The sequence below is a fragment of the Solenopsis invicta genome, chromosome 16 (genome assembly GCF_016802725.1).
Source record: "Solenopsis invicta isolate M01_SB chromosome 16, UNIL_Sinv_3.0, whole genome shotgun sequence".
Lineage (NCBI taxonomy): Eukaryota > Metazoa > Arthropoda > Insecta > Hymenoptera > Formicidae > Solenopsis > Solenopsis invicta.
In genome coordinates this window covers 13,467,223-13,486,817 of record NC_052679.1, presented here as the reverse complement: position 1 = coordinate 13,486,817, position 19,595 = coordinate 13,467,223, and the positions used below count along the sequence as shown (strand labels likewise).

The 19,595-nt window shown below is 30.6% G+C and overlaps 2 protein-coding genes across 4 annotated transcripts in view; both read left to right on the top strand.

Moving 5' to 3' along the window:
• The first annotated feature begins 10,874 nt into the window (after positions 1–10,874).
• On the top strand, positions 10,875–14,742 carry LOC105205352 (general odorant-binding protein 83a). The gene is made up of 8 exons (XM_011174705.2): positions 10,875–10,919; positions 11,735–11,792; positions 11,860–12,054; positions 12,299–12,363; positions 12,440–13,117; positions 13,337–13,387; positions 13,502–13,868; positions 14,086–14,742. The coding sequence occupies exons 1-5, from the start codon at positions 10,875–10,877 to the stop codon at positions 12,464–12,466; spliced, it is 390 nt and encodes a 129-aa protein (XP_011173007.1). The 3' UTR covers positions 12,467–13,117; positions 13,337–13,387; positions 13,502–13,868; positions 14,086–14,742.
• A 587-nt stretch (positions 14,743–15,329) lies between these two features.
• LOC105205353 (dopamine receptor 2) overlaps positions 15,330–19,595 on the top strand; it is an 80,437-nt gene continuing 76,171 nt past the window's right edge. For 2 of the 3 annotated variants that reach the window (XR_005576466.1, XM_039458293.1), the window contains exon 1: positions 15,330–15,813. The gene's annotated coding sequence lies outside the window, so the exon portion shown is untranslated. Of the gene's footprint in view, positions 15,823–19,595 lie in introns of all 3 variants that reach the window. The other variant, XM_039458294.1, reaches the window with a different exon arrangement.

The following is a 19,595-nucleotide window of genomic DNA, read 5'->3' as shown; positions in this document are numbered from 1 at the left end:
CTTTTTCGTGAAAATTACTTTATTGCTACAATAATCAACATTAAATGAAGATTAATATTAATAAATCAAGAATAAACGGCATCATAGAGCTGTACCGAATGTTAGAGATCTCGGTAATTAGGTATCTTCAAAACTCTACGCGTAGGACTATAGGTACACGCACCGGCAGAAATGGTGTCTCTCGACGCTAGCGCTCGGCTGCCGCACACACGCGGAGCCGCGCTCGTACGTCTGTCTAGGCTGCGCGGCGACGATCGGGGTGCGGGCGGAAAGTGGTGGGGGGCTTTACGATAGTGCATCCTCCTCGCTCGACGCTGGGTCGAGAGAGAAAGCATTATTCGACGTGATACCATGGGCGAAGTCGGTGTCCTCTGCTTATATTTTTCATTGCATTTTCTTGTAGTCGATTTCGACAGCTTTCCAAAACACTATAAATAAGTTTATTTTGGTTAAGGATTTTCCGAGTTATGACGCTTGAAGGTTACAGTACACCGTAACTTTCAAGCCTCACAACTCGGAAAGTACTCAACAAAAATAAACTTTCTTATAGTGTTTTGGAAAGGTCTTGACACCAGCTATTAGATTCTGGAACCAAAAATGAGGTGTCCTATTTAAAAAAGTTAATGTTATTTTGATCTGACCTTGGCGACGCCATCCAAGGTCAAACTGATAAAATCAGTAAATAGATCTTTTAAAACCCTACAACTTTTGTCTGAAACATTTTTCTTTAAAATGTCGCGTTTACGAAAAAATCGGGTGGGACGGGTGGTCTGGGACACCCGGTATATATTATATTTTAATACACATATACGAACATATTTGATATATAATTAAATATAACTATATACAATTATATAAGAAAAATTTTTTACCGGGATAATAGTCCACTTATGCTTATAATTATTTGCATGTTTCGTCAATTATGAATTTATGATCAAAATTGTCAAATACAATATGTAATATGTCAAATATAAACAATTACAGTATGACAAATAAAATGACGGAAAAGTAATGCAAAATTTATATATATGTTTATTGTAAAATTTAATGATGCTATTAGATTTTATTAAAATCAAATTTTCATATATTTTTTAAATAATTATTGTTGAAATAAATTTTGACAATTTTGACCATACGTTTATAATTGGCGATCGTAGAAATTATTATGCAGTTAAAGTATTTAATTTAAACCAGTATTTAAATATTTTAAACTGCGCAAGCGGATTACTTTTTGTTTCTTTTAAATATAGTTATAAATTTTAATTTATATAAAGCATTTAATACAATACGTGAAATTTATAAATTTTAAATAATGGAAACAAATCCGTAAATAAAATTGTTTTATTACGTCACGTTTTTGAGTTATAATATTTTAACTCACAACCCACACAACACGCGTGACTGTTAGTCGACTAGTAGCCGACTTTTCTCAGTTGACTTAAAGGCAACTTTCAATAGTTGACTATAACTCGACAGCAATTAACTGTTTGTTGACTATTTGTCGATTTTTGAAAGTCGACAAATGGTTAATAAATAGTCGACTGAAATATAACTCAAAGTCGACGAAAACTTTGTTCTTTTTATGACAAAAGATCTTATACTCTTTTAAGTTATTTATATCTTTTCGACAAAGCGAAAAGATATAAATGATAGATATTTTATCTAGCCAAAAAGACAATATATAAAGAAATCTTAGTTTTAATTTGCTCGTAGCTCGTTAGCGTCCCTTACGGAAATGAACTATTGGAAAGCTAATAATCACTATTGACTTACAATAGTGATTATTCATTCTCTAATAGTGATTATGTAGCATCTAATAATTGGGTTATTCGCAATAATCATTTCCTAATAGTTTTTGAATGAGTGATTATTGATTTCATAATGAGATTATTTGCAATAATCATTCCCCAATAGTTCTTTTATGAAATGATTATTGATTTCATAATCAGGTTATTTGCAATAATCACCAGCACAGTACTTTTAATAGTTAATATATAAATGATTATTAGTCGACTATTCACAATAAACCCAATAAGAACTGGATTGTTTTATACGTTTATTAAACGCAAGTATGGTATAAAACAGGTATAGATATGTGGCAGATACGTATATAGGTAAAACGGTTTTTATACGTTAGTGCAATATGTACGTTTATAATAATCGTTCTTATCACATATATATAATACGGAACGTATTTTATACGTTGAAAAATGGTTTATAAAATGCCAGAAATATTTATAACACGTAAAAATACTATCAAATACAATTATATACTAATTAAATAAACATTTCTTAAATACGTTTATGATTTGTAAAAGTTGTCCCTTTAAATAACCTATCAAAAATAGAATTTAATATCCAGGTATAATATACTTTTTAATGTAAATATGTTAATAAAAGTTTAAACGTAAATTATATTTATATGTTTTCATTGCAGCAATATTTAAACGAATAATAAACGTATTTTATACACATTCGGTATAAAGCTAATTAGCTAATTAAAGGTTTATTGAAAACGTATATTATTTATGAAATGAAAAACATTTATAAATCATTTTAGAAATATCGAATATGGTTAAAATCCAAGACATTCAATTATTAATAGTTATTTTACACGTAAAAACATATTACGGTGCTCTCAAAAATCGAGCGATTTGCTTTGGTTTTGAATCTCAAACATAGACTTTGTACTATGTCTATGGTCTCAAAGCTTTTTCGCGACGCCAGTCTTCGCGTCTTCGCGGCTTGCGCGGCTTCCACTAGGTGGCCACGCCGCGGAAGATTTTCTCGTGAGTCGAGTGCGGCCACAAGCATTATATCTAGGCGCTACCGCGACTGTTTTTCAAAATCTCACTTCAGTAAAACTTTTGGGAATTAATTGTTGTAATCTCGAGACGAAATTCACTTTCGTTCTTTTCAAATGTGATGTGTATGTGGTTCGCTGTTCCACATAAAATTTTATATTTTTACGTGTAAATAACAATTTGTATTGTTATTAAAACTTGTATATAAATGTTTAATTCAAATTTAATCTTTATTTAATCCTTTTGAACCAAAAGGAAGAAATATTTTTTTGGAAACTATAATTTATTACGTTTAAATTATTGATTTATCAATCGTATTTTATACGACTATATAAATTGTGTAGTGACTAATAGTCGACAAATAGTCGACTCACAGTCAACTTATTGTCAACTTGAAAAGTCGACTGACAGTCAACTACTTTTGGGACATTTGTCTACTATCAGTCGACTCACAGTCGACTGACAGATTGACTTAAAAGTCAACTCTTGCCTTTTATAGTCAGCTTAAAGTCGGCTCATAGTCGACTTCGTGTTGTGTGGGTTAAGTGTCCAAAGTAGGTAAATTGCACGCACTTAAAGGAAATTTATCGCAGTGAAGTGATTTTTGAAGTTGAAATAAATACGAGTACAGAAATAGAAACTTTAAACATTTTTTTATCATTACGTATTGTCATATTGAACAATTTTTCATTTGATAATTATATTCAGCAAAAAGAGGCAAATAATTAAACGAAAAAATTTCTCGCGCCTTGGGTAATTGTACGCGCGGTTGGATGTACGCGGAGAAAAAATGAGGTTATAGTCTATTTTTTAGCTGTACTACACTGCACTACACTATATAGTGGCACTATAGTTGGTCTCACGTGATCTCACGTCTTTCAAGATGGATGCGTAAAATTGTCCACTGAAGACTTTATTTGATAAAAAAACAATTACTCAATAACTATTTAATTAAATTTATTAAACAATAGTTCAAAAAACGCAGAAAAAAACGTACTTTTGTTAGGTATAACAAAATTAAATAAATAAATTAAAAATACGGACTTATTGTCTTATTTTCTGAACGCCAAAATTGCAACAAAAATCATGATTTTACTTTTTCTTATTTTTTCAATTAACTACGTTTTTAAACGATATAACGTATGGTTATATATTAAAAAAATACTTTGAACCTACAAATATCGTCGTGATATAATCTCTATCAGGAAGATGCCAAACTACGAAGCGTATAATTACCCAGTGAGTACAATAACCCTACTTTTCCTTACTATTTTTTGCAATTTTAATTTTCTCAAATATGTGACAAAACACAGCAATTTTGTTTACGGATTTGTTTTTAGTAACTAAAAATCAATAAGAATTATTTTGTCTATTTCGTGATCTAAAACAAATTTATATTTATCATACAGTGTACTTTAACTAAAATTTAAAAATAAATTACTTTCAGCATAAAATAAAAATAAATTTAATAAAGATATTAGAAAAGTTCTGTTATTGTTTTCAAATTGGATACACCGTATAGTGGCCTCTAGTACTGCATCTTGAATACTATATTTTAAATACTAGACCTAAATATAACATTTAACAGTTGGTGATAATTTATCGATTGATGATTACGTCAAAAGTATATTTACCGACCTAACAGAATAATGATTTTTATTATTCAACACTCGTGACACACATTCACATTATTAAATAAATACTGGAATGAAATATTATATATATGTTAAAAGAACATAAATGTGCAAATCATGTCTGTTAAGAACAAGCGTAAAAATAATTTACTAGTATTAATATCAATCGTTCAAAGCAATGAGCCAAATCAACTCAAACTTACGTACGCAAGATACAAAGACGTACAAAGATGCACATTTTATACACACACATACATACGAATGCATGCATGCACGCACGTACGCGCGTCTACACATATGTATATATTTGTAACATATATACATGGTGTTGAAAAAAGGGGTTACATTTTTTGACAGCAGGTAGTATTGATCAAAACAAGAAGAAAAAGTCTTATTAACATGGATCCTAAAACTAATATCTTCAAAGATACAAACTATTTTATTATTTAATCTTTTTGTCATTTTTTTATTAGTCGTGTCATCTTCAAATTACGCATTCTAACTTCATTTCTTTCTCCTGATATTTACGTTTGGTTCGCAATTGATACTACAAGTCGAACAACATTGCGTAGGCCTTGACAAATGTGAGCAGCCCTAGTAAACAGAAGTGTTTACTACTGTTGCTGTATGAGAGTTCGTCAGTACGAGATTAATCGTCTGACTCGTAATATTGTGCTAATATCGGCGGTAAACGTCATTTTTCAGAAAAATGTACTGTAACAATGTGTTTCTTCAAAGTCTTGTAACTTGGTAAAAAACAAATCGTAGGAAAATTAAGAAAAACATTTTTTAAAGAAAATGTCATACTTTATAGCACTTGCATTGGATTAGTCGAGAAAAAATTTTTTTATTGAGCTACAGGCAGTTAAAAATACGTAATTTTAAGGAAAAAAACAGTGTATCTTTTTGGAGCATAGCACTAAAAAATTAAGAAAATTTTTGAAAACCATTAATACATGTTAAAACTAAAACTTCGAGCTTTAAAATAGTTTTTTCATTTTTTGTCTACGATGATTTTTCACGGAGTACGGTTATCATTTGTAAAAAATGCAAATTTAGCTTCAAAGTTGCGTAACTTGGTCAAAAGAAATTGTAGAAAAATTTTTAAAAAAGCATTTTGTAGGCAAAATGGTGGTTTATGAAGCTTTACTTAAATTGTTCAAAAAAAGTTTGTTGGTCAAACTGCAAAGTGTCAAATATACGAAATTTTAAGGAACAAAACAAGCTGTGTTCTTTTACTGCATAAAAAAAAGAAGTTAAAAGAACTTTAAAAATTTGCTGATAAAGCATTAAAGTTGAAACTTCAAGCTTCCAAATGTTTTTTCATTTTTTATCTACGATGATTTTTCGCCGAGTTACAGCCATTTGAAAATAGCCTAACTTTGGTGTCCGAAAAGTGTCCCCTCCCCCTTTTCTTAGTAGTGTGTGTGTGTGTGTGTGTGTGTGTGTGTGTGTGTGTGTGTGTGTGTGTGTGTTGCAGCCAATACAGTAGTATAAATACACATGTATACACACACACACACACACACACACGCACACACACACACACACACACGCACACACACGTCCATAGGGTGTCAGAAAGCTCGCCTCCCCTTTTATGAGCGAATTCTTTAGAAAATTCTAAGAAAAAAATTTTAATACAAAAATGTCAAGGGTATAATAGTTTTCAAACTATTCACAATTAAAATTTACGAATCACAGAGCTGATTCAGCACGCTCAGGCAATGGCGACATAACAAGGTATCACAAGGTTACCTCTTGACATTGAAGTTAACATATAAATACGCAGTGACATTTATATTAAGAAATTATGACTGTAGCAAACATATTTGTATGTTACATATGTATAATTAACGTTTCCAATAAAATATCAATAAAATATCAATTCAATAACAAAATGTTACAATAGTCGTTGGGTTATCTGTCAAAATCAATTCATTGCCATGTTCATATGATAAGAACTGTGATGGTAATGTATCAAAAAGTAAAAGTTCTTACAAAAAAAAGTTTTTATCATATGAACATGTTAATGAATTGATTTTGACAGTTGACCCAACGGCTATCATAACATTTTGTTATTGAATTAATATTTTATTGAAAACGATAATTATGCATGTAACTCAAGTAGCACATATACGTTTCAAAAACGTTTTATAAACGTTTTTCCGAAACGTTTTATAATCGATTTTTAGAAACGTTTCTCATGCGTTAAAATGTCCACTCAGTTAAATGTTAACTGAAACGTTTCTTTTGCGATAAAATAACTATAATATTCCATAATGGTTTAAAAAACCATTACAAAAACGTATTTTTTACCGATAAAAAAATTTTAAAACTTCTATTTTAAAATTTCTAATTAATTGTCAAAAACAGTTTTCTTAATGTAAAATAAAATAAAAATGTTATTTAAAGTAAAAAAAATTGGGAATTATTCTTAAGAATTCTTTCTGAAATTTTCAAGCAGCCACCCATCCAAGTCGTAATCTCGCCCAACGTTGCTTGCAAACTGATGCCTAGTGAGGATCTGTGAACACTTTGTATTAACACGTCTATATCAAGGCAATATATGTTATTGAAAAGATAAAACATAATTAAAGCATATTATTTATATAAACATATATAAAATTAAATTTTTTTACGATTACGATTTGAATGGGTGACTGCTTAAAAATTTTCCAAAAAAATTTTTGAGAAAAATTCTCAATTTTTATACGTTAAAAACATTTTTATTTTATTTAATGTTAAGAAAACGGTTTTTTACAATATTAAAATAAATTCCAAGTAACACATATACCGTTTATAAACGTTTCTCTGAAACGTTTTATTACCGATTTCTAGAAACGTTTCTCATGCGTTAAAATGTCCACTCAGAAAAACGATAACTGAAACGTTTCTTTTCCGATAAAATAACGTTTAAGAAACCATTATAGAAACGTGTTTTTTACGTATAAAAAAATTTTAAATTTCTACTCATTTAGAATTTCTAATTAAGTGTCAAAAACAGTTTTCTTAATGTTAAATAAAATAAAAATGTTATTTAAAGTAAAAAAAAGTTCGGAAATTTTTCTCAAAAATTTTTTTTTGAATTTTCAAGTGGTTACCCCCATTCAAGTCGTAACCTCGCCGAACATTGCTTGACCTGTAAAACTGCTGCGAATTGATGCCTGATGATTGATCTATAAACACTTTGTGTTAACACATGTATATCGAATCAATATATGTTATTGAAAAGATGAAACATATAATTGAAGCATATTATTTATATAAACATATATAAATGTTATACTCTTTTACGATTACGACTTGAATGAGTGACCGCTTGAAAATTTCTGGAAAAAAATTTTGGGAAAAATTCTCGATTCTTTTTTTATTTTAAAAAAACATTTCTATTTTATTTAATGTTAAGAAAACTGTATTTTACAGTATTACTTTTTTACAGTATTTACAGAAAAAACGTAAAAAATACGTTTCTTAAATGGTTTTAAAAACTATGGTTTTAAAAACGGTTCTTTACGGTTATGAAACTATGTTTTGATACGTTTTAAAAACGTATTTGAAACCATTATGTGCTACGTGGGTAATGTACAAATATGTTTGCTACAGTCATAATTTCTTAATATAAATGTCACTGCGTATTTATATGTCAATCTCAATGTCAATAATATGTCATGTCAAGAGGTATGTACCCTGGTGGTACCTCGCCATGCCAGAGCGCGCTGAATGTCAGTTCTGTGATTCGTAAACTTTAATCGCGAATAATTTAAAAACCATTATACCCTCGACATTTTTGTACTAGAATTTTTTCGTAGAATTTTCCAAAGAATCCGCTCATAAAAGGAAAGGCAATCTTTCTGGGACACCTTGTGTGTGTGTGTGTGTGTGTGTGTGTGGGCGCGTGCGCGTGCGCGTGTGCGTGCGCGTATGCGTGCGCGTATGCGTGCGCGTGTGCGTGTGCGTGTGCGTGGAGAAGGTTCCGATAGCGCACAGTACTATTGCACACAAGCCACTCACAACCACTCATAGCGCTTGAACAGAAGAATATCACTAGGCACCAGCCGCTGTGATTGGCTGTGTGCAATAGTACTGTGCGCTATCGGTATCTTCCCGTGTGCGTGTGTATATGCGGGGCGTGCGTGCGTGCGTGCGTGCGTGCGTGCGTGCGTGCGTGCGTGCGTGCGTGCGTGCGTGCGTGCGTGCGTGCGTGCGTGCGTGCGTGCGTGCGTGCGTGCGTGCGTGCGTGCGTGCGTGCGTGCGTGCGTGCGTGCGTGCGTGCGTGCGTGCGTGCGTGCGTGCGTGCGTGCGTGCGTGCGTGCGTGCGTGCGTGCGTGCGTGCGTGCGTGCGTGCGTGCGTGCGTGCGTGCGTGCGTGCGTGCGTGCGTGCGTGCGTGCGTGCGTGCGTGCGTGCGTGCGTGCGTGCGTGCGTGCGTGCGTGCGTGCGTGCGTGCGTGCGTGCGTGCGTGCGTGCGTGCGTGCGTGCGTGCGTGTGTGCGTGTGGGTGTGTGTGTGTGTGTGTGTGTGTGTGTGTGTGTGTGTGTCAACGTAAAACAATGTATGGATAAAATAATTTTTTGAACTCACACATTTAATCTAATATAAATGTACACACTAAATTAAAGATTTTATTTAAATTATTGCTAAAAAAAACAATTACTCTCTCAAAACTGTGTAGTTTGTAGTTTTGTGATCCTTCGAAACTGATTACATAAATTTATGTAGGGCTGTGTTATGATTGAAATAGCAATTCGGTGTACAGTTTATTGAATTTGAGGAAAATATATAAAATCATACAAATAAGACAAAGACGAAGATCTGGCTGCGACCGTAGAAAGCATTCTCGTTTAAATTATCCCAGTCAATACAATTTGTAACTGCTATATAATTTGTGAGTAACAGTTTATATAACAAATGTTTCATAATATTTACATCACAGCTATGTCTATCTATTGCTTCTTTCTATATAATATAAATGTGCAATTGTTACATAGTATTAACATAACAAGTATGTAATGCACCAGTATATAGTCAATATTGCAACATGATATTGTAGCAATATAAAATCAATATAATTAATTAGTTACATGATAATACTATTATTATATAGAATTTAATTATTGGAACTATATAGACGTTTTATATTTTGATAATAGGTTTTCTAACCTACACAATCGCTTACTTTAACAATTGATATCTTGGTTCGCGAGACAGAGCGACACTTTTTTCTGCCAGATTCGTTCATTTTGAGCAAAAACGCATCGAATGAGCCTAATTTTGTCAAAATCAGAGATGAGGTGGGGCATTCTAAACAATTAGCGTTGATTTTCTACATTAAATATTAATGTTGCTGTAACGTTAAAGCAACATTGAACAAATTATTATCAATATACGAAATAAGTTTGTGGACAAAAAATCTTAATCTACATTTTAATAATCAGACAATATTTTTTAAATGCTTCTTCAATGTTCAAAAAATTTTTTTTATTTTTAATTTAATTATTGTGTCATATAAACTTGTTTTTAATTGTATTCTTATTTATACAAATGACAGAAAAATTATTCTAAATGCTATTCCGCATTTGTAATAATTAGTAAAAGAACTATCTTTTTATATACGTTTATATAAATATTATGCTTTAATTATACATGTTTCATCTTTTCTACATATTCACCTAATCTATCAGTTATATATGTATTAGTATAAAGTGTTCACAGATCATCACGAGGGTTCCAGTTTGCAACAGTTGCAGAAGTCAAGCAACGTCCACCGCGGTCACGACTTGGATGGGTGGCCACTTGGAAATTTTCAAGAGAAAATTCCCGAGATTTTTTTTTGCGAAAAATGTAAAATGCTACAAAAACATAGTTTTGCATTGGAATTATGTGGTGTAACCATATTAATATTTACATTTCAAAGAAATTTTAACATTGATTCAAGGGACATTAGACATTGCTGCAATGTCTCATTAATATTGCGATTAAATATTGCATAAGACGTTGGTACAATATTAATGTGCTGTATGGGCTGTGATCTACGGTGATTTATTTCAATATAAATATGTCGTTACTGTTACTTACAATAAAGGGCAAAATTATAATATAACAGCAACTTTCACGTTATATAAAACGAGATATTAAAATATATAACTATTATATAGTGAACATATAACTGTGTCGACTGGGATGTTGTTATAGTAACGGTCAAATATCTCTCTACTATAAATTTATGTGTTACACTGCGTATAACACAGTTGATTAATATGACATTTATGTACTCATTTAGTTTCAATCAATTTCATATACAACAGTGAGTTATGAATTGTTATCAAAGATCAAATATCAACAAAATGTTCACGTCGATTACGTTCTACATTCATGCTCTCATTAACTATAGTACCGCCCGACTTGTTTCTTGTAGAAGTGACGAGAACTGTGAAACATGAAAATTATAAATATATTACTTGTTATTTTATTCCTTCTGTTAGTAAGTAACATTTTTCAATATTTTATTTTTTTACATTATATCGTGTTAAAAATTTTCTGTAATATTACAGAAATAAAAATTCTTTATACACTTTCTATACAGAGTGACACAGAATTAGCAGAGGTTTTTATTATGAGCAAATTCTTCGAAATATTTTAAGTCGAAAATGTCGAGGCTATAACACTTTTCAAATTATAAATTATTAAAGTTATCCAATTGCAGCGCCTAGAATTTGCAGGCTCAGGGATGGAACTTAGCACGGAGGTAAACTGTCAAATGAAGTCGACGTATGTTATTTGATAGTTTTGACAGTTCGATTTACATATGGCTTGACATTCCGTAATATTAAGTTGACATTAATCTTTATGAATAATTTAAATTATATAATCATTGATAAACAAGACAAAGTTTAAAAGTGATTTCTTATCATTACATGAAAAATTAAGTTCATATGTAAAAAGTCAGCCAATGTATAAGGGCATCCTTATTACTGTGCTATGTGCCATGCTTGAACGCGCGAATTCTAGGCGTTACAATTGGAGAACTTTAATAATATATAATTCGAAAAGTATTATAGCCTCGACATTTTTGAATTAGAATATTTTCAAAAATTCGCTCATAAAGAAACCTCTGCTAATTTTGGGAACCCTGCATATAAATTAAATTACATTTTAGAGTGTAGTATTTAAAATTTTTACATAATTTTATATAAAAAGTATACATGTATGTATTAAATAAATAATAATAAAAATTATTATTAATATTTATTTTTAACATTTAAAATATTTATAAAACTTGTTTCATTTTGTGTGTATGTTGGAGCACGAGCGGACATTAAACGAGAATGTCGCCAACAAACAAATGTGTCTTGGGGTATGAATATTTTGTACTGCTTGCACAAAAAAAATTATGTATTTTTATTAATTTTTTCTTGATTCAGCATCTTTAAAGCAATTAAAGGCTGGAAACATTGAACAAAATGATATGAAATTAAAATGCTATTTGAAATGCTTTATGGTGAAAATTGGTATTCTTAATGAAGACAGCAATGTAGATGTTGAAAAAGCTCTGCGTCATTTGCCGCGCAGTATGCAAGAATCATCAAAAAGAATTCTTAATCAATGTAAATTGATCCGTAAGTCCTCTTATTATATTTATTACATTTAACTTGTATAACAAAATCAATCTATAATTATTACAATTTTTGAAATATATATTTTATATTTACTTTTCCTCTTATATATTGTAAATATAGCATGTAGAACACAATGAATAAATATTAAAAATTTGGAAAAAAGAAATTGATTATCGATAATAAATATGTATAATAATTAATGGAAAAATTAATAGAAAATTTTTATTAATGAAAATTTTTTTAGAAGCGGAGAATGCATGCGATAGAGCATTTCAAATAGCTATATGTTACGTTAAAGCGCAACCTGAAGTACGTATTATAATTTAAACTTATTATTATCATAAGGTACTATCATAAAGTGACTCACGCATCAATTATGTTGCAGATCTTAAAAAACGTATCGTTTATTTAAAAATAACTCGAGTTCAAATATATCTAAAACGTTGCAGCGTAGAAAATACAAACAGAAATAGCAGTGTGGAGTAGTTGTACATGTAGAAACGCTGTTTCGTTAAAATTACATTAAAGAGTATTCTGAAAGCTCATTATAGTTTGTAAACTTTTAAAAGAAAATGTAGAACAATTACTTAATACATGTATACATATATACACATAAATAATAGTCAAAAATATTAGAAATTAATTTGATTCGTATTTTATTATTTTTATTTTATCATTATTTTAATATTATCTTTTAAATATTGTACACATCATTTTTTAAAATTAAATACTTGTACTACACTTTTCACTATCAAATATTTTTAACAAAACTGAGTGACTATATTATATAACAGTGTAATAAAATTAATTCTATAGAAAAATTTTACAAAAGTGACACATTTTATATTTGTAAAAAAATCCTTAAGAAAAGATGCTGATAGCGAGTAGCGGATAGAAAAAAAGATGAACGTGGCCATGGTAACGTGTAATGTTTGTTTATAATTCACATCACATAATTTTCAATACTACATATTTTGCCAAAATTTCAGAATTCTTCTAGAATAAAAAATTAAAGTTCACGCTCCGTAATATCTTAAAAATTCATCATGTGTGATCATTGTGCGTAAGTAATCTTAATATGTCATATATAAAGCAATTTAAATCTCTTCTTTTATATTGATGCTGTGTGTGTGTGTGTGTGTGTGTGTGTGTGTGTGTGTGTATGTGTGTGTATGTGCGCGCGCGCGCGCGCGCGTGCGTGTGTGCGTGTGCGTGTGCGTGCGCACATCACACACACGCGTATATGTAAAGATATTTACGTTAAAAATGGTATTATTTATAGCAAAATCAAAAGTCAAAAAGGATACACTGGACAAGTAACCTGTCGATGCGAGTAAGTTTTCAAATATATTTAATTTTTATTAAATTTATAAATGCATATATCTACATATGGATAATATATATATATATATATATATATTATGTATCATACATTATATTTGAGCAGTGGCGAGAAAAAGAACGGTGTGGCCAATAAGGAAAAAGACTTCTCTGGATGTTGTAGCAAAAAGTAAAAATTGCGATAATCAGTTTAAAATAAGGAAACTTATTTGAACCTATATGGCCGCCTGGCTGCAAAATAATTATTACATAATCATCGTACAATCTTAGAGATTTTGATAATTCAGATAATCATGTAACTCGACTGAATGTATAGAGAAAAAAAGACAAATGGAGGATGTTGTGGTGCCAAATGTTGCTCAGGCACAAAGGAAGAGCACGGTGGATGTTGTAGCGATGCCACTACGGATCCAAAAAGCTGCTGCCCAGCAGGAAAATAATCTATCAACGCAATGGCTTTACTTGATGACAAGGTTAAATAGGCGGCCATATGGGCTACTTTAAATAAATCTATAAAATCTTTTTTATCGCATAATTCAATTTGTTGTCATAAATTTTGTTTTAATTAGAAACACTTATTAGATATTTATTTTGACATTTTTGTCTCGTACTTTACATCGTGAATGTTATTATCATATTTATTTTTAATTGATAATTGATTTAAATGTTGTTACTATATTTTTTTATTAGAGCGAGAGAAGCAGCTAGTGGTTGCTGTATGTCTGGTTGTTGCAAACAAACCAAAGATGGAAAGAACGAAAGAGATTCGGCAGGTACAGGTCATAACACGCAGGTGAAAAATGCCACAGCAGGATGCTGTGCCGAAAATCGGAAATAATTTTGAAAAGAATAGTTGTGCAGTAAATCCTAATACAAAGCTTCAAATAGATTAGACTTTTTGCTTAAATTTTCTGTTCTATATACATTGCGCGCTATCTAAAATATCCTTAGGGCTTTAAAATAAAACTGTTTCAATCTCTGTATGTAAAGTCAATTCGTTTTTCGCAAAATTATTGCTGAAATCTACAAAAGGTATCAATTTTATTTTAATTATTATGCAAATACGGAATAATGCTGCTATTGGTATACAGGTTTTGTATGTTATGAATGTTCTTGATGCTATCCAATCGATTGTCATGTAATCGGGCTTAATATCAATCTAAAATCCTGATGCAACAATTCGCATATTCATCTATTATGCATCTTATTAGACTTTATAATAATTACTGCATAAAGTTAATAATAATATACTCTAAACTGTATTTACATTATTATCGATCAACAGCGATCGTGTAGAAAATGTGACATTTAACATCCGTAACTAACTAAAAAAATAAAAATATTATAGTAATTATTTAAATATGGGTATAAAATTAATGTCAAGAACGATATAATTTTTGTTCTTAAAATTACAAACATTTTTAGGAATTTAAAAGTTTAGAGCAAAATCTAATGCTGATTACTTATGCGCACGTGATCTGTTCCTTCATAAATATAAATATAAAAATAAAATCAGTTTTCCAAAATTTGTAAATACTTTTTGATGTAACATAAAACTTTTTGTGCGCGATCCACGTATTAATATAATGGATGGGAAGCTGTTCGCTCCGTAAGGAGCAAAAATACTCAACGCAATATTCTGTAGAATATGTCAAAGGATATAAGACTGTAATTGTATATACCCAGCCTATTAAAATCTGTTAGATGTGAGACAGTAATATCTAAATAACTAAAAAATAATAAAAGCTAAATAAGCCGATGTTCAATGACGTCATACGTAGGGAAAAATCTACGTTACGTCCGTGTATATCCGTGACGCACGTGCAAGAAACAGAATGCTTCAAGCAAAAGGTGATAAGGGCGAAAGTGCGTATGTGTGCGCAGGGATGATGCGGCTCGACGCGGCTCGATGCGGCGCGCAAGCGCGTCGGGTGCAGAGCTTTCGAGCCACGCGATAGTAGCAGTTGGCCTTCTAAAACCGCGAAACACGTCCCGCGTTCTCTCGATGAAAGCATACCGCTAGAAAAGGCTGTCTAAGACACGCTTTTTTCCTCGTTTATTGTGTATGTGCGTGTTTAGAGTAAGCATCCGAAGACATCCCCGATTCATCGTGACCCTTCTTCGGGTCAAGCTCCTCGCGTTCGCTCTTATTTGACACTGACATCCGGCACATCCGCACCAAATCACGGCAAATACTAACAACACCGTCGTCGCCTGTGCCTCGAACATTGTGACTACGTGCATCAAGCGAATCGATCGAATACTAGCGATCAGGAAAGTCTCCGACCCTGAAAGTCGACGTGTATATCAAATGTATCAGATTAGAGGATAATTAACGCGCGTAACGCGCGTTAACCGGCGATAATGCGCTAATGGAGAACAGTCGAGGTACTCGTGTATTTTCCACAGCGGAAAAATGTATGATTGGTTTGTAATACACTAATGACACATAAGCGTGCATAGCATCTCGCGCCTTATAATCTTAATTTAGTTACTTTATCATTACCTCCACCACCTTCCATCTTTGTAAAAATGCCTCTCTTAACACATTAAGAATACGAGACACAAGTTTTATTATAAAAATTAAATTGTAGTACACATCTATGATACTATTTATCAACTGCTTATTCGAAAAAAGCTTCCTACCCATTGTATTAATATGTAAGTAGTAAAAGTTACAAATTTTAGAAAAGCTTACTTCATTAGTTAACGAAAAAACAGATCTGTTACGTACGCATTAGTGCGTGTGAGTATTATAGATATTATAGCATTAAATTTTGCTCTAAATTTTTTAATTTATCTTAAAAATTAAGGATTAATTGTTTCGAGCAAAATATAAGTAAGTACAGTTAGATATAGAAAATGTTCATTCACTTTACCGCTCCGAATCTGTTGTCGGTATCAATTTTTAAGGTCTATCGCTTTTGTTTCTTTTTTTATAAAATTCTTGAACTTTTTGTGCAGGAGAACATTTTACACACATTTTCGTATAAATAATATATGTGAAATAATATAATTAAAATTGAACTGTTCGTGATGATATACGTGAAAAAAATTAACAAGTATTTTGAAATACGTGAATGAGCAATTGATCACACTGTTATATACAGCAGACACGCAAAATATTATGAATACACTACCTTGTCATTGTCGTTTTATTTTCGACATTTTTCTATTTCTTTTTTAATCCTCTGTCTATGTTATTTTTAAGCGTATCTATTACTTACTTTCTCCGTACACGACTAAATTTTTCGTAGAACTTATTTTTATTTTTCTGTTCCAAGTATTTAAAAACTCTTCTTTAAAAACGACCTCATATACATTTTAACATCTTTAGAAAGTATTTATATGATTGTTAATTTTTAAAAATTTGTATATTATAACTAATTATAGTCTACAAGACCGGATGCATATTTTCAAGTAAAAATGTTTAACTCTAAAACTTAAACTTTAAAAATTACTTTTACTAAGAAAAAGTATTTTTATCTTAAAATAAACATTTCAAACTATAAAATTAATTTTAGTGTTGGCTGCTTAAAAAAATATGCAGTAAATAAAAGTTATTATGCAATAAATTAAAAATGATAGTTTTTAATGTATATGAATAAGTCTAAATTGGAAGTGTTTGCATGTTAAACAACGCATTTTATTATTGAAATAGTATTATAAAATTTAAATTTTTATAATATAATACAAGAAACATTTTTAAACATTATTTATAACATTTAATACAAATATGATAATGTCATTCCTCCATGTTATTAACTTAAATCATTTAAAGATTAGTTTTTTAAAATATTTCATGAAATTCTTCTAACAGATAAACGAGAATTAATTGAATATTAAGAAAAAAAATTTACAAATATAAAACGAATACTCATTCCATACACGATAGATTCGCACGGAACTCATGGTAATTTTCCAAAGCGTTCTAATTTAATCTAATGTTTGAACTGAGGCCGACAACGCGCATCAGGCTAGATTCCCCCCCCCCCTTTTTTTAAGGGAAAGACTAAAAACCGTTGTATATCCCAGTATTCGTATCAAAGAAAAGAAATACAGTAGGTCATTTGTATCGATATGTATGGAATGTGCAGACAGAGGAATGAAAGCTTATCGACAGAATATTCGGTCAAAAACTAGATCAATTATCATTATTCTCACTAAATAAACTAATGAAAGTACGAGTATAAATTTATATAATGATTAAAAAGAGATCGATATCAGTATGACTTAAAATAACCATATTTGCGCGCTCGTAAATTATATAATATAATTCTCATATTTTTAAATCGTATACCTAATCGTATAAAAATATGTAGAAAAACGAAAATCATTTAATTTATGCTAATACAAGGGAGAGTCACTTCACTCTGAAATGGCTGTATCAGATAAATTTTTTAAAATATTTATCTTATTCATCAAGAATTCTTTATGAATAAGAGAAATATCCAATTGTTAAAACTTAATTTATTTGAAATTAAAATTTGAAGATATTTTATTCAATTTAAATCCGAAAATTTGAAAAAAATGCGATGTCATTAGATTATCTTGTATATTAATTAAATGTTTAAATTAATTTATCTTCGACGCAGATTCTAAAAATGAGTATAGTATTGTAATTACCCATTATTTCAAGCAACCAAATATTTTTACTAAAAAACAACTAAATCTTACAAGTGCAAAATGAATGAACGTCTGAATTACATATGATAATATACCATTGACACCCACGAACTTCCGGCTTACACGATTATCGTTTGACCAATCTTATGCAATTTTGCAATTGGCCGCAACAGGATCATAAACGCGAATGTGATATAAAGCCTTGTAAAATAGATTCCTCCTTCCTCTGACTCGCCGAAGTTAATTTATGTTACGATGTATCTATATCATTTTGGTAGCGAGCAAGAGAGGGAAAAAGGAAAAAAGAAAGAGAGTATTCATTGCTTAATATTATTATTGAGCAATAAACGTTTGTTTTTATTTTCCACATGCTTCATAAGTTATGTGATTAATATTTACAATATATAATTATACAATCTCCATTATAATGTTTAATATGAAAAATTACCTGATAACAAATTATTTAAATATTATTTATTCAAATATATTTAGAGTCTCAGGAATAAATTAAATACTAAAACAATTTAAAACAGTAAGTATTGCAATCATTGTTTCGTATATTGATTTTACGAAATATATATTATTCTCTCAATATATATCCGTTCAATTTTTCGCTTTCTTATCCTCTTGATACTCTTTCTTATTCTCTCGATCAGTTACGTAAGTTATCTCTACCCTGTCTTGATCCTCTTATCGCTATTCCGTAAGTTCCTGAAGAAACAGGGAAAGAAATCACACGTAGATCTAGTTCAATCCTCGTCAAGAAACGCGATATAAGGATTTCTTTTTTAAGACAACCATTCTTCATTACAAACACACACTTGTGAAAGCTATTTAACATCGCGTTATACGTCTATACTTTTGAGTCTATATTTCCAAATTGATTATTATTTACAGGTAATAAGATAAATAAGAGATAATATATAAACACTGGCCACTTTAATTTTAATGAAATAAGTTTACCATTCTATTAAATTTGAGAAACGTGATTAAATTTAAAAAAGATAAATCCTTATAAACTTAAGAAACAATTCAAAATTATTTTGTCTCCGATTTATTACTCGTGCAAACCTTTTTTTTAAAAAATACATGTAATTCTGAGATCTTTTGAATGGATATTTTTGATTCGTCATTCCAAAAAGAAAATATATTCTTCATTAATGAATTGGCCGTACTGGAAAACTTACTTTTTTATAGTACTATGTGCATATCGATCGCCATTGGTACTATTCATCCGTAATGACCAAGTTCAACGGCGGCCTTCTTCAACATAGGAACGGGTACTACGTGTAAGATTGACTATATGTATATTACACTAAAACGAGGGAAGCTACGAGGACGCGAGGGTGCGGGGTCAAAGATGATCGTGATAATCACTCAACGATGAATATCCATAAATAGCCATAGTCGGCGAGCGATTTATAGACAGTTTACTCTGAAAGAGAATGTCGAAGCTCTTTGAAATTGATTGTTCACGTACAGCACAAGCAAGCCCAACACGGAATTTCAATTTATTGTAATAATTGATATTAATAGTATTACCACAATGGTAATACAACTAATTATTAAATTTG